The 25088-nt window shown below is 37.8% G+C and overlaps 2 protein-coding genes across 2 annotated transcripts; one reads left to right on the forward strand and one right to left on the reverse strand.

Annotated features, from left to right (window-relative positions):
• Positions 1–425: 425 nt before the first annotated feature.
• LOC119745740 (probable acyl-CoA dehydrogenase 6) lies at positions 426–6608 on the reverse strand. Its single transcript, XM_038222296.1, has 9 exons — positions 6295–6608; positions 5260–5380; positions 4784–4913; positions 4488–4594; positions 3774–3941; positions 3013–3186; positions 2469–2630; positions 1597–1756; positions 426–1323 (listed from the first exon to the last, which is right to left on the reverse strand). Exons 1-9 carry the CDS (start codon positions 6490–6492, stop codon positions 1230–1232), a joined length of 1314 nt encoding a protein of 437 aa, XP_038078224.1. The 5' UTR covers positions 6493–6608; the 3' UTR covers positions 426–1229.
• A 61-nt stretch (positions 6609–6669) lies between these two features.
• Positions 6670–23861, forward strand: LOC119745741 (tetraspanin-13-like). The gene is made up of 5 exons (XM_038222297.1): positions 6670–7117; positions 15121–15288; positions 17938–18147; positions 19343–19471; positions 22970–23861. The coding sequence occupies exons 1-5, from the start codon at positions 7058–7060 to the stop codon at positions 23042–23044; spliced, it is 642 nt and encodes a 213-aa protein (XP_038078225.1). The 5' UTR covers positions 6670–7057; the 3' UTR covers positions 23045–23861.
• The last annotated feature ends 1227 nt before the right edge of the window (positions 23862–25088 follow it).

The raw sequence follows: 25088 nt of genomic DNA on the forward strand, positions 1-25088 counted from the left end.
TGTTAAATTAAATACCACCAATCCGAAATTAGACCAATACAAAATTTTAAAAATTATTTTAATTATTTTATTTTATTAATTATTAAAAATTATCTGCTGTGCCCTGTTTTTACCCAAATACACAATTTACACATTCCACATTATACCCATGATTTAAGCTGAAGACTTACCAAAATGTATTTACACTTTTTTTACAATTATTCCAATTGCACACTTCAGGCATAAGCATGCAGAGCCTCGATCAGGCAACTTTACACAATTAATATAGCCGGTCCAGTGATTCCCGTGTCGGGGTTCAGTGATTTCCGTGTATACATGGCAATCACTGAACCGGTGATTTTTATTGTGTAAAGTTGCTAGATCGAGGCTCTGCATGCTTATGGCGGAGCGTGCAAAGAGAGAATGCATCACAAAAAAAAATTAACTTTTTTTTTTTTTTTTAAATATAACTAGTTTTTACATTTAGTTCGAATGCATCACACAAAAAAATTACTTTTTTAAAAAATATAACTAGTTTTTACAATCAGTTATATTTAGCCTAATTCTCCACAGTTTGAAAATTTAACAAGTGTGTAAACATCCATGTCACTATCAAAAATAATTTCTCACCCATTTTAGTTGTGAATTCACTTCATGGATTGCAACACATTTTAGGAGGTTAAACAAAGTCCAAATAGCCTAATATGTCCACTGTTAGTTATGTCACAAATCTTGATTAAATAGAATGACTGCTAATCCTTGTAACCACCGTCTGAAGCTAAAACAAATTGCCCAGAAAGTAACATAATCAATATTTCAGAATTTAAAACCTAATTTGTAGCATTTACAAACAAAAAACACAACATCCTACATGCAGTCCCAAAATTTACAAAACCATTAAATCATGCAGCTGCCTGATGAGTGAAGACCTAAACTTTTCTTCTAAAATTACAAATTTTGAAAGTGAATAAGTAAAAATATACTAAAGCCTCATTTTCTCGATTCTGGACTTGAAGGATGATAAATTACCCGTAAAAGTGTCACTTTCATTCTTAAACTTTTTTTTGCAAATGAAACAAGTTGGAGGGTACGTGTAAGATTTGGGTAGGATTTGAACCCAGGTCTATGAGAATGGATGGTAAGGACACCCACACAAGCTGGGCACCAGTTTGGCTGGGACAGTGCAGCAACTAGACTGACTGTCACAGGGGCGAGTGCCGTGGTTCTAACCAGCAAAGCGGTTGAACCATTTATTTCTTCTTGGGTGGCGTCGGAAGCGTTCCCATGTACTTGCTGATAATGGAAAGCATGACCTCGTCTGCACCACCGCCAATTGAAATCAGTCTGTCAAAGAGAGAAATCAGAATAGTTTAAAAAAATCTGTGGATACAGTTCAATTCGTGGACATTCAATGCTCCTACAAAGGTTCAAATTAACAACAAAAAACCAACACAACCACTTTAATGTTCCTATCTCTTTTATACCTTTTGTGTAAGAAGTACACTATTTTTTGTTATTGAAATAAACGATAAAATGACCATACCATCTTAACATTTCTACCTACTGCATTTGGAAAAACTCTTTATATCAAACTTTCATTTCTCTTCTTTAATTTACCTGAAATCTCTGTAGTATCGACTGACCAAGGCGTCGGTAGTGAAGCCCATCCCTCCCCAGTACTGCAGACAAGAGTCGCTGATCTCGCGGCACAGTCGGCCCGTCTTGAGCTTACCCATGGAGGCTAGCTTGGTTACATCTTTGCCCTGGATGTATAGACCTAGCGGGGATGGTAGGGGTCCAAAGAGATAAGTTGGAGGGGGGCATTGATGATTGCAAAGAAGTTTCAAAAAACTGTAGTCCCATGTTTAGTCTTGACGCACTCTAGCATGAGAGGGTTGCTGTGGTCCAATGGTTACGGTGTTCAAATTGTGTGCCGTGGTACGTGGGTTTGAATCCCGACGGGGAACTTCGTGCTTGTGCTCTTGAGCAAGGCACTTTACCATGATTGCATCGTCCTTCGGATGGGGCGTAAAACCGTAGGTCCCGTGTGTTGTGTAATGCACATTAACGAACCCAGTAACACTTGTCGCTAAGAGAAGGGGTTTGCCTCGGCGTTTCTGGCAGTGGCTGCAATATGCGCCTACTTTGTGTTCTTAGGCAAGACGCTTTACTGCAATTTCTCATGCCTTGGAATGTTTGAAAACCGTCCAAGAAATGTTTTGTATGGATGTTTTAAGGCACACAAACAATTTGCATTTTGAGGTTCAACCATGGTACACTACAAGCCACAACAGTGTCACTGTCATCGTCATTGTGTAAATTTATACATGTATTTATACAAATGTATGCATTTATACAATTTTATGCATGTATACGTGGGTATGACACACCCTTTGTTTCCCACTTGCGTAGTGGGCGGGGCCTAATAATCTATTGTCAGTGACTGTGAAACTAGACTTGTCCTAAGTCCTTCCTCGGCCCTGACCCACCTATGGTTCTGTACAGCAGAGATCTGAGTAGCTCCACCTCGGTCTGCATCTCGGCAAGGCGGTAATGCACCACCTGGTTGTCCAGAATAGACTTGCCAAAGGCCTTCCTCTGTTTGGTGTATGCGACGGTTTCATTGATCAGTATTTCTAACGGCTGCAAGGCTGAGTGTGAATCAAGGAAAGAAAAAACAAAGAAAACAGAGAAAAACATTTAGATTGTAATGATATTATTGACTGTTAATCCTCTTCTTTTTCGAATTGGTTTCAAATACTAACACAGATACACAAACGGGTCTTTCCACGCAAAAGGGGTACAAAATGACACAGGATTGGGATATGAAGCAGGATAATAAATATCAAGTTGTAGTGCTAGGTTCACAGATTCCCGAATTAGTAATGAATACAACAAGAATACATCAAGAATTGAAATTGGTTCCCGAATCACCCGTGACAATTTTGAACATGTTCAAATTTGTCGGGGCGCTTCCCGCTCTTTAACGATCTTTCACCGACCAAACTGAATCTTTTGTTTCATTTGGCGTACCTGCTGCCATTGCCCACATTCTCTCCTCCTGAAACTGCAGCATCTGATAGGTGAATCCCATCCCTTCTTGACCAATCAGATTCTTCTGCGGCACTCGGACGTCCTCGAAGTACAGCTGAGCGGTGTCCGAGCACCACATGCCGATTTTGTCGATATTCTGGGCTCTCACCACCCCTGAATGAAAAACAAAAAATGTCACACACAAATGTTTAATCTTGTGTGATTCACTTCTGATTTACAATTTTGCCTTAAATTTAACAGCCAATGAGCTGAAAATTTCAAACATATGTCAAAGCTTGCTCCTCAAAAATTGAACGTTGAAAGTTGTAGTCCTCAAAATGTTTGGTCTAGACTGACTTCTCTTGACAAAGACTTAACATTAGTTAGCTTATAAAGGCAGGTGTAGTCTTCAATTACATCTTACCTGCTAACCCTAACTTTCTTGAGTTTTGTCTTTTACTTACGTAATTTTATAAGCACTGTATGCTCAGTGCAGTCCGAGAGCTAGCTAGACAATTTGTAAAGTTACTCGGGAGGATTCGAACCCACGACCTCCCGCTTTACTACTTCATATGTCTTACCACTTGACCATGAGCTTGCCTGGATCTGAGGGCCAGTTTGAGTCTTACACAGCAGTGAATACAGAGATCAATCACCGTCAATAGTGACTTACATAATCCCCCTAAACCACTTGGCGGATTAAGAAGGATCCTAGGAGATTAGGATTAATCCTTTATTATCCGGATGCAATCTGCAGCTACCTTTAGTGTCCATGGGCACGCAGATGAGGGATTTGTTCTGATGGGCAGGCCCGGTGCCCGTGTTGGCTAGGAGGCAGATCCAATCGGACTTGATGCCGTTTGTGATCCACATCTTGCCCCCGTTGATGATGTAGTCACCGCCTTGTTTCTCGGCTTTGGTCTGTATGCCTAGAATCAAAATTAATAATCATAATACATATCTTTAAATTTACAGTCTAAAGTGTGACAATTTTCCTGTCCCTGTTACCTTGGTACTTAGTAATTGACCATTCAAGTAGCATTAAGAATGACATCAAACACATATTCGGCAATTTGGCAGCAAGTTTAACGTCACTCTCAACTTCTTATGTTCTCAACACTATGTGGATATTGTATACAGGGGTAGTGATCCACAATATACTGCTACTCTTACCATAGTGTCCTAGGAGAAATTCGAAACACATTTTTGATTCATATTACTGAGCACGTGGAAGAGATACAGTTGTTTAAGTTGGTTTGGTTTCAAACTTGGGAACTGTTTGCATTAATTTTCCAGTGACTGGGCTCTGGAGTCATTACCAACGACTGCAACTGTCGATCATTCGACGTAGTCCCTCCTGAATGTTTCAATTGTCAAACATCTTGTGTAAGTGATTCAAATCTTCGGAATCGTTTGGTTCACCACGAGTTTACTATGCCAGTTAGACATGGCATTAATAGCGTTTACAGACTTACTTGCCACGTCGGAGCCGGACCCAACTTCGCTGACTCCCAGACAGGCGACCACATCACCGGCGATGGTTGGAGCAAGAAACTGCCTCTTGAGTTCGTCGCTGCCAAATCTGCGAATACAGCACCGTCCAAAAAAACTCACTGTTAGGGAAAGGCTAAAAATGTAGAAACTCTAGAAATTGTTGGCACACACACAGACTTTTTCAATTTGAGTCTATTCTGGTTTTTGTGAACACGTACCCCCTCAACTCCTCAATTTAGGCACCTTTTCCTAATGAAACAAAAAGAAATTGTTTTACCTGGCCAAGGCTGGAGTGGCCATATCAGACTGGACCCCTATCGCCATGGGAATACCGCCACATTTGATGTTTCCCAACTCTTCCGCCATGGCTATGTTGTAGCTAAAATCAAGACCCAATCCTCCATACTCTGTGCACAGTGATTGCAAAAAAATGGTTCACAATTACAATGCAATGATAATGGTTTAATATGAGGTTAAGCTGAACCCATGTCAGAGGTCATATGGACAGTAATGTGCAAGCAGTTCTCTGACTCTTTATCTGGTTTAGTATGAGTTGAGCTGACCTAATATCTGAGCAGGATATTTAGGTTGTGTCTAGCCTATTTTCACCATCTTTTTGGTCACATGGTAATATTTTGGGGCATTTCACTGAAAGTACGTCCCATCCAGTTATTGAGATGCCCGCTGCGATTACCCTATCATTACAAAGACGGCAGTATGTAGTTGTGTGTTTACATGTTCTCCTTTTCATACCTATAGGCTTGTTGAGTCCCAAGAATCCAGCATCGCCGAGTTTCTTAAAGACTTCGTGAGACGGGAACTGCTTCTCGGCTTCCCACTGATCCACAAATGGATTGATCTCCTTCTCAATCAGCTGCGAGGAGGAAAACAATGGAGAATGAAAATATACACAGCCGTTAAAGCAGTTGGAAATTCTTTTCCAAAAAAAACAAAACAGGCCAACAATATAGTAATCGTTCATCATTTTCTTTAGAGCATTGTGAGAAGACATGTGTTGAGCAACGAATGTCTGTTGGTGTGCAAAAAATATTGGGAGTCGAGATCACTTTAAAGTGGTCATAAGGTATGGCCTTATTTCAGATTTGAAATATTATTTTCAATCCAAACTTTGTGATCCAAAGGATTTAATGTTTTGTGTTTACTACTTGCCTCCGATTCTCGGGGGTTTGTGCATATTTTTGCAACTGATGTTGCTATTTTTATGGAATTCAACTGTTGAAACATGCATCAGTTGTTACCAGAATGGCTCTCAGAGCCAGAAAGCTTTATAATTATATCTACTTTAAGTAGGCTCGGCTACTATGGTTTGATTTAAAACAATAAAAGTAGGGCCTAACAAAATCATTTTTGGCAACTTAACAAAGCGTCTCACTGTGAATCAAACCCCGCATCCTCTTAACTTTCTCTTTCAAAATAATGATCAAAATTATAAAATCAATCTACGTTAATTTTTAAACAGAAATGACGGAACTAGGCTAGTACTAAAAACAGAGGTGTTGTAGCCTACACATTATACAAAAATAGATTTGCTATCGCCGTAAAATTTGGCGATTCTGTAACTATAGCCGTTGGTTAGTCCTACGGCTTCCGTCATTTGTTTGTGAAAATTTATAGCTTGAGTAACTCCAGCTTAACATACTCATCAGGAATTCACATGTGAATTCCTGATGAGCTTGTTAAGCATGTTAAGCATGTTAAGCAATCAAGCTAGCCGCGCTAGCCAGACTTCCATGACCTGATGACTTCGACAACTAACTAGCCCCCTACTTTGTTCAGTGATCTCCTCATTTCAACATGTTGCTCCGTGAAGATGGATTCATGAGTGAGGTCTTCTGATGTGTCCCCTGCTACTTGAGACTGTGACGAAGAAAACCGAACTCCTAACTGAGGCGATCGGGCATCCAATCTCAAAATGCGAGCAAATCGTGAACTACTTCTCATCGCCATAGTCGCCATTTTGATCATGTGAACTCGTGAAAGTCTAGTCTAGCCTTAAGAAGCGAAAATGTACGACTACAGCTACAAAAGTGTCATCAACATGCAAATTGCAATAGCGCAATGTTTTGGCAGATCGAAGTCGTAGCCAAATGGGAATGGTCATAAAGGTGTATAGCGCCACCACTTGGCCAACCTAAGCGAGTCATTCATTCAGCCGCCGACTTGACAGCTCGTTGCTTTGCCGAGTTGCTGTTGAGAACACCAAAATATGTCTTGAAAAGTCAACATTTTCCACCGCAAACTAACAATTCTCGTCCAGACTACAGTTTGTGCCGATTTTCTGAACTGAACTGGCGCATTGCACTCATTATTGGAGCCGTTTTTGAGCTCTTTCTTGAGGAGAAATAAATCGAGAAATTGGAATATCCAGACGTGTACGGAAAGTGATCTGCTGCACACTGGATCCGAAGGCATCGTTTGCTCTTTGAGCCGTATCCAAGGCAACGCCTCCTTGGTTTGTGCATGCACTGCACAGCATAAAGAGGTTGTAAGGCCTAAGTAAAGCGAACAAAAAAAACTGACTGGGAGCGACATGGCTGAGCCTAGTGAAAGAATTTACAAGGCTTTCATTGCTGTAAATTGTGCGTATGTGGTAAGAAAACATTACTTTTAACAGCTTTTGTCAGTGTCAGAAATTTTTCATCATCATGATCATCGAGAAATTCGAGATAAGTCATTCATTTCTTTTATTTTGTTTTGCCAACTTCAAATATGCTTTGGTAAATGATCTAATGAACCAAAATTAGATTGTTATCACGTTTTTGCAATTTTGATGATCATAATTCAACTTTAAAGGGTCTATTTGTCGGCATTTATCACTTGCATGTATTTTTATTTTTTCATTTGTTTTTAATTCATAGAAAATGTGTGTGACTTTGAAATGGCAGGTATTGAGTTAAATTTAATTTTGTATTTAATTCACATACTTTTTAACCAGTTTCAGCTGAATGGGATTTTCAAAAATACAATGTTGAGTAATTATTTCTAGCTAATAAATTTAACAACTTGATTAATATTTGTTTTGTTCTGTTTTCATGACCCTGAAAAAAATTGATGGTAGTTGAAACTTGTTTACTTCTGCTGGAATTAAAATATTAATAGTGTGACATACCAATATAGAACATTCATGATTTTTTTATTGTTCTTATTTTTAGGGATTCATAAATAGAAATGCTGTAAGTCTTTGGGGAAACACAAACACAAGATAGGTGAATAGGCCTACAATAAGCGTGAAGTTATCGAGTCAGATAATTTAAAAAAAAAAGACTTTGAAAACTTGAATTAACCCTCTCATCAGGCATCAGGCGTTGAAGAATTTATCATGGAATATAAAAGCATGCATACAGAAGTTTTTTCTTTAGGTAATTTAGTTATTTGTTGTGTGCATTATTGAACTCTCACAGGCAAGGGATCCAAATTCAAAGAAATCAATATAAACATCACTTGAAATGAAATTTATGAAAATAACTTGAAATAACATGAAAAAAATAGAAATTACTTTTAATGAAAAAGAATCTACCGTACTGCATTACCATTCTGACCCAACCCTTGGATTAAGCTGCCCAAACCCTCCAGGGATATGTTCTGAATCTTGTCATATTCTAGGGATTTACACAAAAAGGCAGCTTATATTTCTGTTGAAAACCAACAAATAATTAAAAAAAATTATAACTTATTGCAGTTATAATTTAAGAATTACCCATATCTACTTAAAATTTGGCAACATTTTAGGAATTGAAAAATCGAGGACATTTCGGTGTCACAAGTTTTTGTCATCAGGTTTTGAACCTGTTTCGAGGAAAATAAATAATGACAGTGATTTTAATCGAAATAATGATTTTGGAGGATGGAATATACAAATCATCTTTTAATTCTCTATTTTGTTTTCGTAAAAATTTTGTGCATGCTGTTAATTTTTAACCTCAACAGTCCTGAATCCTCCGGTTTTAATATGATCTTCCACTTACTCTAGGGAGTTTGGGTTTAATAGAAACCCTCCATGAGACACTTGTAAGCCCTGCCATAGGCCTGTTATTCTTTGTTAAAAACAAGTATTGATATTAAACAAACAGCAGAAAAGTACAATGTCTACATATGAGCGGGAGTGATTTTCTCTACATCGGCTCAAACTTAACCCATATTCTGCGCCGCTGCAATTCCAGTGGCCTGTTTCGGGCCCGCAGGCGTTTTAGCCGTTCATTATTCTCTGCATAATGGGAGGTATATTGATTGACCCAGACACCTGTGTGATTTAGAACGAGTCGGGGGACTACTCAGGGAGATTGCTCCGTTGCTAGTAAAGATAACCCTCCGCATTACTGTGCGGCCTTGGAGATGAATAGCACTGCTTTTTTAAAGCTCAACTCCAGGATAATTTTATAGGTGTGCTGTCATTTTGATTTTTGGAGGGGTGGGGGGAGGGGGGTAGTTTAATATGCAACTGATATAGCAGCTAATTACAGTGGTTTTGATCATTAAAGAGATTACAATGTTTTGCCATCTAATTGGACATCATTAATTTTAAAAGGGATTTGTTGATGTATACATTTGGTTTGTTGATACATGTAGTTATATAGTTATAATATATGCAGTCGTGATCTAAAGTCATTAAAGTATTTGGTATTATCAGTATTACTTTGGGCAAAGTTTACAAACAAATTATAAAATCTACAAACTAAGCATATTTACTTGGGTATATATTTACAAACGGATTAAAAAAAATATTGTTCTAGAATTAATTCTTTAAAACTAATGATTCAAAGAAGAGTGCAAAATTGAGAAGAAAGCAAAAGTCTAAGCCTTACTCCTAATCCTGCTAAATCCAGCAAAACCTATCAATTGCTAATCATGATGCCTGTCAAATTCCACAAAATCTATTAACGTTACAGCTCAAACAACAGGTGTTTTTATTTCCTGCTAAGATCAACATAAATCCAACAGATTTCCAACCATTTAAAAATAAATGCGGCTGGGTTAATTAAACAAGAAAACCAATAAAAGCTTTTTGTCTCTATACGTGTCAATAACTTTGTGATTGTTGATTCTGTGTTCAACTCGATAAAAATGGAAATCACTCAGTGGCCATTTCATTTCTGGTAGTACTTTGTAAGCTTATCGTTTTCTATTTTGCATTCAAATTTCCCCATTGATTTCTTTTCTGGCCTTGGCTTTGAAGAATCATGCAGTCTTTTCAAAATCTGTCATTGGATCCTGTTCATAATATTCTGCGGTACAGGTACCACAGCTTCACACTGATGTCTAATCAATGATCCGAGTGTCCCAGCAGAAATCAGTCAATCTCCGCAAAGTGCTAACCAGCGCGACAGAATTACTAATCTCGTGTCGGCGAAGCATGATCTTATCAACATGCGTGCTTATTAATTTCTGGCCGCACTGACGGGTGATGATTTTAGAAAAGTTTTTTTTAAATTAAAATTGACTGATGCTATGCTATGCAGGCTCGGGATTTTGTGGGTATTTTTGCAAAATTTTCCACTCCTTTTTTTTAGGATGAATATATTTGTAGGCATGTTCTGAGAGGTTGCCTCATTATTAAAATATGTTTGCAGATGTTTAAATTTAAATTATACTTTTACAAAAAATTGGGTGACTGAGGGCCTTCAAGTTTATTCATTAGTAAGTGTAGGAATTGTCCTTTTGAAAAATAATTTGGAAGAAAAATGGACCAAATACATCGACATATACTTGTGTATAAAATTTTGACCTTTTTGGGGTACATTTTTTATTCTTCAATCTACAGCTTATCACTATTACTAGCTTACGATCCTTGGCCAAAAAAATGTGAATTACAAAGAAACTTCCTGTCAGAATTTGTTTTAAATTCAGAGCGTGATTTTTTTAATAGCCTGATGAACAAACAAAATGAACTGCTACACGCTAAGGGTAAATCACAAGTTGTTTTAATTTTTAAGTGGCTGGCAGGGTTCGAAAACTGCATTCTACATCATGAACATTGTAAGCCTATGCCTTTATGGAATGTCGATGATTTCTTTTGTAAACTGTATTTAACAAAAATTTTACTACTGTTCAAAGTTGCGTCTTGCATGCTACACTAGTAAAAATGGGCATGTGAAATGTACAGTGAACTAGCCCTCAGGTGACCCGTATGTAAAAAGCGCATGCATCATTAATATAATGTATGCAAGATCCAACATGGTCCCGGGATGCGTGCAACTAAACATACATGTACATGGCCTTGTTGGTGATTAATCATTTGGCCATAACCTGATTTACAGTGGGGGGGGGGGGGGGGGGGGGGGGGGGGGAGACGAACTATCGCCATCCTCATCAAGGAAGAGGCCGGGCCGGTGCCATCCAGAGAGATGCTATCATTGATCAACAGGCTAGCTGGGCTTGTTAATGACTCATATCAGTCACACTGACACGCCGCGCCACCTCACCACGGCTTAATGCAACCTGCGCCAGTGTAAAGGGACCTGTACGCAAATTGCACTTGGTTTTTGTGCACTCACGCACCGTTGCCTGAACCAATGCACATCTAGTTGAAATATGCCAAACATTGAACTTTTACATCTGCAAATTTAAAATATCGTACATGAGAAAAGATCCCAGATATCACTGTTTCAATTTCAGTTTATCTACAAGAGATTTGATAAGTTTTTACAAATGTAAGTTTCAATAAATATTTTATTAGCCATTATAAGTAATCAATTAATGTAGAAGATCCAAAAATTAAGATTCAGGGCACTTATGCATAAGGGTAAAATAAAAATGGGTAAAATAAAAATTCGAATGATTTTTAAATAATTATAATTAGGGGACCCATATAGAAATTAACTTTTTAGTGAGCTTTTTTTTTACTAGAATCAAAAAGAGAGCAACCGTCTCTTGTTTTTAACTTTGTAATTTCGGTTGCAATTTTGTCTTTGTTGATTATTTTTAATCTATCACTAAATTTTATATATGTATATTCGTTAAATTTTGTACATGTATTAATACAATGGTTCATAACAATTCAAAGCAAACAATTAATCCCACTTGATCCATATTCACAGGGTATTTTTTTTATCTTTAAAAAATACTTCGGAGGGCGGAATTGGAAAATTCCTACACCGTGCTGTCTCGTATTAGTCGCCCCACTGCATACAAATTAGGCCTGGAGTAGATACATGGGTCTCAATCAGTGACTCACTCCAGGGCATTGTCTCATGATGATGCTGGGTACCGGCCACGACGAAATACCAACGAGCACTGTCAACCCCTCATCACGATACTGGCCGTACATGACCTGTCTCAAAATGGGCAATTTCCTTGGGATTTTTTTTTTCTTAAAGGTATGGGGCACACTAGGAAATTACTTGTCAGTTGGGTTTTGACATTTTTTTTTTTTTTTTAGGTCATAACAAAATGATCCCCCGCTGGGATAGCTACAATGTATGTAGAATTTCTAGAATATACTGTTCACGAGTTGGAAATACCTCAAGAGAGTGCTAAACATTTTTTTAAATAAAAAAACATGCACTTTTCGGTGAAATTGATCATTTTGTTTCGACATCAGGTTCTTTGAATTACATGTAAATTAAAGAGGGATTTGCCTTCATATTTCAGTATCTGCAGGGTTAAAAAGATGAAATACATTTGTAGAAAGTGCAACTTAGCATGACAGTTCGGTACAGAATATATATGTCCATCAATAACCCTAACCCTTCCAGACCGATCAAAAATTCATGAGGGGCTTTGGGAGGATTTTGCAGGATCAGGGAGATACCTGGCCCAGCCACTATACTCCTGGGCTTGTGATGCTGGCCCCTTGATATTAAAGCACAGATATGGCATTGGGTTGCTGCACTCTGAAAGATTGTAGAGGATTTAGGAAAGTTTTTAGCAAAATTGCCCGGGAGAGTCTTATTTTGACGAAATATACTACTTTGTTGGAAAATTCTAACATTTTAAATATTGCTCTTCCATTGACAATACTGTATTCCAACCAACAGCCATCATACGTTTTTTTGCTAGATAATTGCTGAATTATCTCTCTTTGAATTGTCCTACATATTTACAATCTTTCCCCTTGCAGTCCAAGATAGCAAAATGTCAAGACCAATTTGGTGAGCAATTTTACAAATGTGGAATTGCACAATTTCATTCTGAGTCTTTCTATTTATCCCGTGCAGAAAACCTTAGGGGAATGGTATGGAATCACAGAATAATGTAGACGGAAAATAGGACAAGCAGTGATTTATAAATTAATTCCATTAGTTGACCTTCTTTCAACACGCAAAATGATTTTCAGATAAAGGTTTTCCATTTAGCAGCGTGTAAAAATATTTGACATGAAGAATACATCATTTAGAAAGCTTTGCTTTAGTATCATAATTTACTTTAGGAGATGTACATTACAGTAATATTTGACATTGTGATTAAAATTAAGTGTGGGATAAAGGTTACGACTTTGAAAAAAAAGCCACACAATGAAAACGTCTTTATGTTATTGTACCTTTATTTTAAAAACTAATGACAGAACGATATAATTTACTCTAAAAGACAAAAGACAAAAAAAAATTGGAGAATGCCAAAATATCAAATTGGGGGGGGGGGGGGGGGGGAGGTTTGGAGTAGTGTGTTTATCGTGAACAACTGTCATTCAATATTACAGTAAACAGACCAAAAAAATAATGAAACTTGAAGTATGAGCGGTATAATGCAATAACACACGAAGGATCATTTACTTATCACTCGCGTTGAAGCCTTGTCCAAGCCTGTTTTTTTTTTTTAAGGCATTATCATAATTCGTAAAGTTTTTTCAAGTGGCACGTATTATTTTTTCAAGACTACGTCATGGGTGCCCGATGGCCTGATAAATAATGCCACACAATACACCAAAAAAGGGAATTTTTGAGCATGGAATGAATTACTGATTTTTACGATCAACAGTGGCTGCCAAATCACCAAGAGAGAGCTCCGAGAAACAATTACTGAGATTTCAAAAAATGAGAGGGGGGGGGGGGGGAGGGGAATGGATGGGGGGGGGGGGGAGAGAATGGCATGGGCACAAGACAGGCTAGACACAAACACATTTTAGAGGTAGATCTCTAGGAAAATGAATGCACATGCATGATTTTTTTTTTTTAGAATACAGTTTTGTTTCTTGGAAAATAAGCAAGTGCTGCACAAAAAATGTTAAGAGGGAGAAAAAAATGAAGGTCGACATGGAATTGGAGGACTGCCTCAAAGGATCAGTCACTGAAAGCCCCGGAAAGTTGTTTTTTACATCAAGAACATGTTCCTTCCCTTGTAAAAACAACTCCAGCCTAGAGCCACAGCATAATCTCTTACGGCAAGGAGAACGCGTGCCACGCATTCTGCCCGTTGTTTTCTACTCCAGCAGTCAAATTGGCCAGCGTCCATTGATTACACACACCGAGAAAACGTCTGACGTACATGTATTCCAGTACCCATTAACAGACTGACAATAATCGTCCAGGGTTGTCATCACTCGCCGGCTTCGCTAAGTCTTGCCATTGACGTACACACATTTTTTCCTGTTTGTCTGTCTTGTCCTCAAGTCCAAACTCGGATTTCGAAAACAAAGAAACTACTTATCATATTTGCATGCACACAGTGGAGAACTCTTGGTGACTTAAACACGTCGTCATGGGAACTGTACTGGAGTACACTGTAAGGTTGATTTATATTGCTAGGAGCAAAACAACTTTAATGGATAATATTTTTGGTGACTTTTTTTTTAATGCAAGAAAATATCTGAGACTTTTCCTCTTCAGAACTTAGCTAACTGTAATCATTGGACTATTTATAAGCATTAAAATACAAATCCCCTTCCAAAAAAAGGTGCCATCCCCCACCCCCCACAAAAATCCCCCCCCCCAAAAAAATAAGCAAAGCGAACAAAAACAACAGAACAGGATTTGAAATAACACCTATTAAAGGGAAAATGGAACGGTTATTATTGCCGGAAGACAGTTCTACAAGTTAACAAGCTGACAATCAAGTATCTTTCGGGGGCCAGAATTGTTGCTCTTATGGGCCATGACGTCAAAAGCCGCACAGAGACAATCTCCCCCCTGTAATCTTGTCCTGTAACAACCTCAAGACATTGATACGATCAGGATTTGGAAATCCCTTCAGGGGCTCTGAGAAAATACGCACCTCCGTTCAGGACAAACATGCCAATTATTTACTGATTTCTAAGGCCAATAAAGCCTGCATCCTGTGGACATTTGAGAGGCTGCAAATGTCTCATTTGATCAGAGTTCAAGCACGTCCATCCACATCAATGTTTTCAACATTTTCTCATCCAACATAAGGGGGAGAACAACAAACAGTTCAGAGATGTTGAACACATTGTCTCAACTTCCTTGATCTTTGGAAGCATGAGGCAGATTGATGGGACGGTGTATTGTACATAAAATTCAGGAACCCGAGGGGATGTTTGTTAAAGTCAAATGTCCGCCATATTTTGCCTTCTACTTTATTTGTTCAACTCGGAGAGTAGTTAGCGTGGACCTGTTTTTATGTGTTGAAACAACAGTCTTGATTCTTTCTATATGTGTCACCCTAAATCTCTCGCTCTTTTTTTTTCATTTTTCTGTCTAGGTTTTGGCCATCATCTTAATATGCATCAGCGCCCTCGCATTGCAAGCCACCCTCCTCCTAACCACGCCCATCGTCGGGGGTCTCGCTGCCACGGCAACCTTTCTCCTCTTCCTGGCCATCCTAGGCATCGTCGGTGTTGTCATGGGCAACCAAGCACTCATATTTCTTGTATCCTTTAAATAAAAAAATTAAAAACCTAAATGTTACAAAGCGACCAAAAGCTTCTCCTGCTACATGTAAAATCACACATTTTCTGGTCAGCACTGAAAAGATTTGTTTGCAAAAATGGGCCAAGTTACAATGTTCCTCCCCCTGAAACTATATAAATTTCATCATACAAAAAAAATGGCCAATTTCAAGGGAATTCCCAACACAGTTTTTCTGCTCCATTTACATTTGTTCATATTAAAGGGAATATACAACATTTGCAAACATCGAAAAATAAAACTACCAAGTTTTTACGAAATACCTTAGTAGGATGTTGGTAAATGACAGTCTAAAGCATCCTGTAAAATTATGGCACCTGGTGTGAAGTCATTTTCAAGAAAATGATATATTTGTATACATTTCCAACGGTGGTCGGCCGACCACCGTTGGAAAAACCTGACTTTTTTCCACTACTGCTCCAAAATTACCATTTTTTTTCAGTCCAAATTTTGTTGGCTATTGGTTACATGTTCACAAACAGGTGCAGGCCAGCTAGACTGGTTCCCTTACCTTACAATTTTCCGGCATCTATAAATTGATCCATTTTATCTTTAGTGGAGTCAGGGAACCAGACTACTTGAACAGTTTTGTTTTTCTTGGTTTTTCCAGCATTTTCGAATACACAACTTCCAACATGTCAGTGTAACAATATTTGATCTATTATACTAATCCCTCAAATAGTTCATTACTGAAAATTACAGCAAAAACCAATGATGTACATTCCCTTTTTGTAGGTTGTCAGCACAGCAAATACAAATTTGATTAGTGCAGTTAGTACTTTAATTAGTAGTGTCCGGATGCCATGGCCTCGTTGTCTGAAGAATTGAAATTAGTGGTCTGTGCGTAATTCTACAGGCTGTGAGTTCGAGTCCAGCCTGGGGTTATGATGCATGTGCCCTTGGGCAAGACACTTTGTCACTCATTGCTTCTCCCCACGCAGGATTAAATTGAGTACCTAAGTGTGAGGGCAGAGATGGTTATTGTGAGAGACTTTAGCTGCTTTGCGCAGAAATGGCAGCATCGAGCTGTATACTCCCCGGGGAGCTGAGATGGTATTTGGAATGTTTGGAATGTGATATGTGCACTTTATAAATACACATTATTATTATTATTTTCAGAACATCACAGACTCACAAAAGATTTTTGTGCAACCTTAAACATCATTTTATTGCTATCTTTGCCATAGACACCTTTACACAATTAACCTTTTCAACAATCTAAGAATGGGACATGTCTGCAGTTATCTCTCCTCCCACACTCTGTTATTTTTTTCTCAAAACATATGGCACTTACATGTACAACATCCAAGTACAATATCTTTGAAAGGTTTAATGAAAAAGAAACAAGACATTTTGTTTTGCTTAATTTTTTTTTTTTTTTGGTGATGGAACACTAATGGATTCAGTGCACAAGAACGCTTTCAAATCGCAGGATTCTTGGAGCGTAACATAAACACATCCATAAGAAATGGCTAGGCAAAGGCCCCTCACCACCAAACTCAGCATCTGGCATGCTGCCATGGTAACGCATCACCAGTGGCTAACAGATGAGTGACAGATAGGCGAGTGGACTCGTGCAACTGATGCAAATTAGCATAGCATTTGCATTATCCAAAGGCACGGATATCTGCCCAAGATATGTTTGAATTTCATACTCAGTTAAATGTTGTGTATAATGCCTTGCAATTTTGAATATGAAGAAATCACAATTCAACACCCTTTTCTGCCAAACGTCATTGACAATTTTAAAATCCCCCGGATTTGAATATCTCCTAAAATGTCACAGTGTCCCAGCCTGCCATGAATAAATCCAATTCGGCTTTAGAATTTTGGTTTTGGAAATACTGCTCATTTTCTTCCGCCCGGTATCCTTCAAAAGAAAGAAATAAAGGATAATCGATCCCCGTTATGCATTAGCTCACAATTTTATTTTTGGGTGTTTTTTTTGGTGGCCATATTTTCTGGCTCTAGATTTAATTTATTGACCACACGCTTCATTTTTCTCCTTGGCTTGGCAATTCTTCGGATGAGAACCTATTGATCAGTTTTTTTTCTATGAAAAAAAAATATATTGTTCAGTGAAGTAAAAACTTAAGTAAGCACTGAAGCAAAACCTTTTAGTTAATTCCCTTTTTTTTCTGGCTCATTTTCATCTCCGTTGGATGAATTTCAATGATGCGTGTGTATGATGTGCATACATGCGGTTATCTTTTTTTTTTATCACTACATATAATTAACTTGAGAAAAAAAGAATATACAAAATATACATTTACAACTATCCATATTTTTATCACCATGATACAACAAAGAAAACTAAAAAGAATACACCTAATTTTACTCTGCGGTATAAAAAATCACCAATGCTGCCTGTTCAAAGAATTACAAGTTTGTATGTATTCAGCTTACTTTTGTTTCAATCCCTGCAGTGGACGAGGTTTTCAATCTCCCATCATGAGAGAGAAAAAGCAACTCAGAAACACTTAGACATTATGCACGCCCCATCCTGCTCGCAAGATACCATCATGCGAGAGTTAAGTGCCTATTACACGCGTACACAATCTCCCCAGTTTGCTGTTTACAGAACAGTCCCATTCCTTAGCCTCGTCTCCAGTACCTCGTATTCATGTCCGTCACATGCTTCATCCAGTTCTGCATCTCCATAGCCTGTCTGTCAGCCTTCAGCAAAGCCCGGAGGGCCGAGGTTTTACGAGGCGGCTGGGAGGAGGCCAGCAACGTTACCCGGCAACAGGTTCAGAGTAATTTCAAGTGCTGCGGCTTGGACGCCAAGCATGTGGTTTACAGCAGCTGCGAGGAACTACTGGTGAGTGGAGACAATTCCATTTTAAACCAAGTAGGAACCAGAAGTATGTTTGAGCAAGACCTACATGTACGAGCAAGTTTCGGGCGAGGACCATTAGTCGACTAGTGGTTGGTTTGTGCAAACTTACGCCTGCGCACTAATAGCAAACACCTCTAGTCAAATGATGGTCAAATCTCCTGGCTGGGGAGTTGTGCTTTATGATACCTGTGGCTATTGGTAACCAGCGATGCAACCCTGCCCTGGGCTCCGGTTCCAAATAGTCGACTAGAATATAGTCCAACCATCCTGTGTTCGGGCAAAGTTAGTGGAACTATGGTTAACTTTACTTGGCAGCCGAACTTGCTTTACTATAAGCAAGTTTTGCGCTAGGACCATTAGTTTGCTAGTGGTTGATTTGTGACGTAACGCATGCGCACTAATAACAGCAACGTGTGAACGTCTCTGGTGTAGTTAGTCAAGCTATCCTTGTTTGAACTTGCCCTGTGGTTAATCGCGTCTTCTCAAACCCACCATATTTGGACTAATCTAGTCTACCATTCAGGACAAGCTTACAGAGGTCGGTGGTACTTATCCCTGGTAACACATAATAGCTGCAAAGAATCTCAATACATAGCAGGGAGCCAGGACCAAGGAGTTGTGTGATGAGGTTGTGACCATCATTTGACTAGAGACGATCACAGATTGCGTTAAGTGTTCAAATCAACAACCAGTTGTTGAACGAATTTGCTCCATTGCAATGTGTCAAGTGAACATGCACTGTGCAGTGGCACTTTTGAACCTCACATTAATGTACTCAGTAATCAATGGTATGTCAATCAAATCAGGTTTTGCCCTTCATGTCAGTGGCATGTCCAAAATAGGACAGACAACTTCCCCAGCAAGAATTGAAAGTGTCACCTCTTCATAACTTGTTACTGACACCCCCAACCCCTGTTACTGAAAATATTTTCTGGGTGCCCCCGGGACTTTTTTTATATTAGCCCGTACCCAAAACCTTGCTATGCCACTGTCCATAACCAAATAACTATAATGAAGTGATTTAACAGGTTTTTTGAAGTGAGAATAATATTTTTCCGGGGGTATAAGAATAATTTCAAATGTGTTAGTGTAGAGTTGTTCAATAAACTATTTCAGTTCTAATCTGCTTTCTGACGCCCCCCACTTTTCTTTTCTTTCTCCCCTCCCCCTCCCACAGCTACCATGTTGCAATATTAGCACCCATAACTGTACCGGCTGTAGTTTTTGCATGTCCACACTCGACAATCGATTGGAGCATGCGGCGCAGTTCTCCGGAGGTGTTGGGCTACTTTTTGGCTTTTTACAGGTATTGTTATTCGTATTTATAAACTTTGTTATTAAATTTGACAAAATTTGCTTAAACCAACAGTGTTTCTTCATATCGATGATTTGTGTGTTTCTCCCCTAAACATTATGCTGGAAAATGAGATATTAAAGTGATTGTCACTCATTGTACATAATAGTATGATTATTTTGTGGAAATATTTGCATTTTCACAATTTTTTCTTAATAAAAAAATAAGTTGTTTACAGTTGCATTCGAGCCCTAGTCATATCAACCAAAATTTAATATCAGTATTGAAAATAACATCACCTCTCTCTTTATATAAAAAGATACTAATCAAAGTTCTTCTTTTTTTTCTCTAAAATAAAATTAAGAAAACAAAATTATACCAAAACTATCAAAAATTTGCCCCCTCTGAATCAGTTATCCGAACCAACATATTGCCTAGAATGTGAAAAAAAAAACATGACAAACAGTACCCCTAGCCCATTTCGTCAATTAGGGTAAAAACCCCTGCCACATTTCCTCTCATTACCTGAGAAAGTAAAAAGGCAAAAACATCTGTGATGCACTCAAAATTTTTGCTTTAATTTGGCGGCCCTTTCACGACCCTTTTTCCTCCGTTTATTAGATTTGTGGTTGAATATGATTGATAAGTACACCCGCCCACAACATTTTCAAAGGCTGTTTTTTAACCTAGTCGCTTTGGCTAGTCCGGTTCCGGACCCCTCAGAGATGCGCCATAATGAGGCAGAGTCTCTTCCTGGGAGCTGGCCATCATGATCAAAGCTTGCGTTTTGGGGGCTTTCATTTGTAATAAAAAAAAAATGAAAAATAAATGACGCCGTGGAAATTAAATTGTTGCTGTGTGCAATCAGTGCTGTACCAGATAAAAATGTATGGTTGGCCTTCAGTAACGCAATTTTAAAGCATTAAATCCACAATTATGCTGTGCTACCGTAGCTTCCCCAACTAAAATGGAGAAAAACCAATCAACTGAAGATACACTTTGATAGAATATATGTAGAAGTATTGTAAAACTAACATTATTGTACACTTAAAAATTCACATGAATTTTGGACAGAAAATGTAGACTTGTTTAAAATATAAGTGCAATGTAAACTTGTTGTTTTTTGTGTAATCAACATGTTGAGCTCTATGTAAGAAGCTGTTTTTATTGTGTATGCACTGATGTTAACTTGTCAAATGATCAAGACTGTGAAATGATTGAGGACTAGAAAGAAAATCTCTGTTGTTTTTGTGAAGACACGGGGCAAACCTCGGTGTTGTTATCTGTCTTGTGGGCATGCACGTTGTAACCAATCTAAATTATTCCCGAGCGAAAGCCTCCAACCCCGCTCAAATTTATTATTTACGTGTGGCTTTTAGTTTGCCAGGGGGCGGATTACTCACCTAGAATAGATAAGAAATGAATTTTGCAGGCGGACCCGCAGGCATTTCAAAAGCGTAATTGAGTTGCATCTGCGCCATCCCCCTGTCACAACGAAAGGAGTTTGCGCGTCCGTTTGCAAATGAACTCACTCAGGGAGTTTTGCGTGGCTGGACGTGGGTGGATAGTTTGGGGCTTTTGCAGATGGAAATTAATTTTTAAAACCTCAATCAGATTGATTTGGCCATTTGGTTTCTAACTGCAGTTTCGATGCTGTTCATACAAAATAACAGACTTTTTGAGTAGAGGTGGAAATAGAGAAATCATATTAAATACAAGTAAAGTAATTCTTGTACAATTCTTTATTTTTTTTAATAAACATGCGGGTATCAGTAACTTTTTGTTTTCTTTCAAGTAGGTCAAGTAATTTCAGGTCAAGGTAGTAGGTAACTAAGTTATCAATTTTAAAGGCCCCATGCAATGTAATTTTTTCATGCAAAATCCTTGAAAATGCACCTTTGTGTCCCATTTAACCTGATTAGTCAATTTTCATCTTGCCATTTTCAAGGTTTTTTTGGAGCCTTTTTTGTTGTTAGGCTAATGCAAATTTATGATATTCATGAGCAAATCTTGGATGTCATTCCGGGCAGAAACCTCAATGTAACGGCTATTGCAGCACAAAACGTTGCTAGAATTTGGGATATTTTGCTGTCGTAAATTTTCTTTTCTTTGGACTGATTCGTTGTTGTGTCGGTGTTGTGGCTTACGGCAGTAAGCCAATGAGCAAACCTTTCTCACAAATGTTTTCAATGAGCAAATTTTGGGTTCACAATTTGAAAGGAAAACCCCTACCACTGGACAGTGTCTTCCTGAAATGACATCACAGCAACAGCACCACATTATTAAATGTTTAAAGAACTTTTCAATAAAATTAACCCAAAAGGGATGTCAAATAGTTTTCATAAAATTAAGAGCATAAGAGAGTTACACAAAATGTGTTCTTAAGAAAATTTTATTGCATTGGCCCTTTAAAGACATTTTGGACACACAAGAAAAATCATGGGCAGTTGCCATTATTTCAGAAATCCTTTTTTTCTTCTTTTTTTGGGCTGTCTATAAACGACTCAGATGTTTTCTTTTTTAATCCAACACAGTCAACCATGCAAATGTCCCTGGTCCGTACCTCAAAATTGTTCTAACAGAGAATTTATTACATTGCTCTGTGAAAGCTCAGATTAATAAGGGGAGAATGCAAAATTAAACAGGCAGTAACTCAAGCTTTCTCAAGGTTTTTACGAGGTGTGTTGTGGGGTACATCAAGGTAAAGGCTGGAGATACTCCTTGTTTCATTTTGCACTTTTCCCTAAGCATAATGCAAATTAACAGGATCAAAATGACCCAAAATATTTGTTAATTTCGGGTTTTGTGTGTTAATATATCATGTACGACTTAAAGTTGTTTTGATAGACATGATTTAAAAAAAGAAAGTAGTGGACGTTTAAATAAAAGGGTTAAACCAGAAAAAGGAAACAAAAAACAAGAAAAAGCAAATTCAAATTTCAGAAAGGACAAAAATATGTTGTCATTTCCGTTATTAAACAAAGACAAAAAGTAATTTAATACATTTGTTTTCCTGTAAAATTTTTCATACTTGAAAGTAAACACTATTTATTTTTTTTCAGGGAGGTTTTATATGCCATGCGTAGGCCACATTAAAACAAACAGTCGTAACTGATATATGTCGCTTCCAGGGAAAACTCACGATCAGGTTTCCCTATATGGCATTTCAAAATATTTTCTTATATCTGTTAACTTTTTTTGGCGTCGTTTACAAACCCTCTCTGAACATCAAGTCCGACAAAATAGCTTCCAGGTATTGACGTTTTCGGTATCTGAATCTTCAAAAGTAAACAGTCATGTATTTTTTAAAACGACAGAAATTCATGGCTCGCATTCATTCGTAGTACATGTATGCATATATTTTTTGGTTTTTTATTTTCGATGTTTGCCCAAACAGCTTCTATTTTGTCGCGATTGTGCATTGCTGTTGTCAATTCGATCCTCTCGACCCCCCATGGGATCCAAGATTCATCTGTTTTTCGTTTTGTTTTCATGTGCCTTGTTTTGCAGCTCGGGGGCATTTTCCTAGCTTGGTGGTATCGTCGACAACCGGCGCTGGGCTTCGGACATGATATATTAAATTGAATTGTCCACCTCACCCCGTGAAGTCTCCGGAAATGATCATTTGCAACTTGGGCTGCCGCCGTGGGGTTTTTGATTGGTCGAGGAGGCAGAAGAAAACACTCCTCAAATCGAATGAAGCCAGAAATGAAGGAAGTATGGATAGAGTGAGTAAAAGGAGAGGGGTGTAAATTTTGGAAGTTTTTTTTTTACGCAGGGGCTCATCAATGGTGCCATCATCCATTATTTAGGTTTACACAATTTTTTTATTTTTATTTCAGAGACGATAAGCATTTTGTTCAGCATTGTAACATAAATTCACACTGCTGTTATGTTGTGAGCGCCTACCTGATGCTTTCAAGAACATTTAAAGGTAGAGTAGATTATTTGCAGCTATCCAAAAAGTAACTGACAGAATTATTGTTAAAAAAAAAAAAATACTCGGTTTAAAGATAGTAATGACACTATACTCCCTGTGAAGTTATTCTTCCTGGCATGCTGTCATTTTGAAGAAAGCAATAAAAAAAACGGTCATTTCCAAAGATGTGTCAAGTGACGTATTTTTGGAAATTTCTGTTTGTAATTCGGCAAATCCGTAAATGGGTACGCGCAAGCATTGAAACGACGATGTATTCCTCAGTTCAGTGAATGGGAACATGTCCCGGACGCTGCTCTGGGGCGCAATTCAAAACATGAATCGGCAACTTTTGGAGTGAAACCGAGATCCTAGAAAATTGATTTGCCAGAAAAACAGCATTCACTGAGCTAAAACTTCATCAGAATGAGAATAGTTGTTAAGAACCTGTCTTTACATTTTGAGAACTTTTGTTACTTCAAAAAAACAAAACCCCAAAAACACAAATGTGATGAGATCAAGCTAAATGAGTCGTTTGTCGGGAACTTTCATTTGGAGATACAGGCCAAAATAGGGCCGCTTTATCACATCACTTCATCTCATCTCTTGGTGTTCCGACTTTGATAAAGTTTTGACATCAGTAATGCTGAGATTGTGTTTTTTTCAAAACTGTAAAAAAAAAAAAAAATTAACCAGGGCCGACAAACGACTCATTTAGCTTGATCGCATCACAAATGACAAACGATCTACCCTACCTTTTAAAAAGGAAGTTTGCTACTTCAACAATTTTATTTTTATTTAAAATAATATGAATGAAAGGTTTAAAGTTTTTGTTCGTTTTGCAACACTTGTATTTTTGAATGCAAATGGGTGAGCTGTATTTGTTGCTTAACAGCAGTCTTTCAGTCTGAAATGCCATTGCTAAGAAAATGCACAATTTTTTCCTCAGTGTACATACTTTTATGTGGATATATAGTTGAACATAAGTTTTAAAAAGAAAATGCTGCAGTCTTGTATTTGTGTGTTTTGCTTGCAGATTTGTAGAAACCCAGTATTTGGAATATTGAACAAAGTTTGGAGAATATATATTTATTTATCACTTTTTATTTCTGTTTAATTTGTTCAATGCAATATTTGTAGGTTTTTATTTATATTTATTGAGTGTACCGATGTTACCTCAATTATTTGCAATAGCATGGAAATTCCTTTAACATAAATTATTTTTGTTTATTTTGCAAAGATGTTATATATTTTATCGGATACTGTGCAATGTATAGACATTTATACTCAAATATGACTTTCTTTTAACCTTTGTTTATTATCTCATTTTTTTTCTGGGTCTTTTTCCCCAAAAAATTTAAACAAACTGATATGGTATCTTGGTGTTAAAAAACCGGACTGTAGGTTTTGTGTTTAGATTTTTCTAGCAGTACTACAGTTGTACACATTCTGAATGCGACATCAAACAAAACAAAAAAAAGCCCTGTTTAGTTACGGAATATTAAGTCTTTCCAATTTCAAATTACTTGCAATCTGACAAGAATTCAGGCGTATCCCTTGTGTGTTATGGGTGCAAAAGCAACCACAAAAGTGAAAGTGTATTTTGAAAACATCTAAAATAGAAGGGGAAAAAACAGCTTTTTCCATTGCAATAAAACGTACAAAACGAAAATTTATTGGCAGTAAAAACATTAATATGTTAAAGAGCATGTA

The sequence above is a fragment of the Patiria miniata genome, unplaced genomic scaffold, assembly GCF_015706575.1.
Source record: "Patiria miniata isolate m_02_andy unplaced genomic scaffold, ASM1570657v1 HiC_scaffold_7, whole genome shotgun sequence".
NCBI classification, from domain to species: Eukaryota; Metazoa; Echinodermata; class Asteroidea; order Valvatida; family Asterinidae; genus Patiria; species Patiria miniata.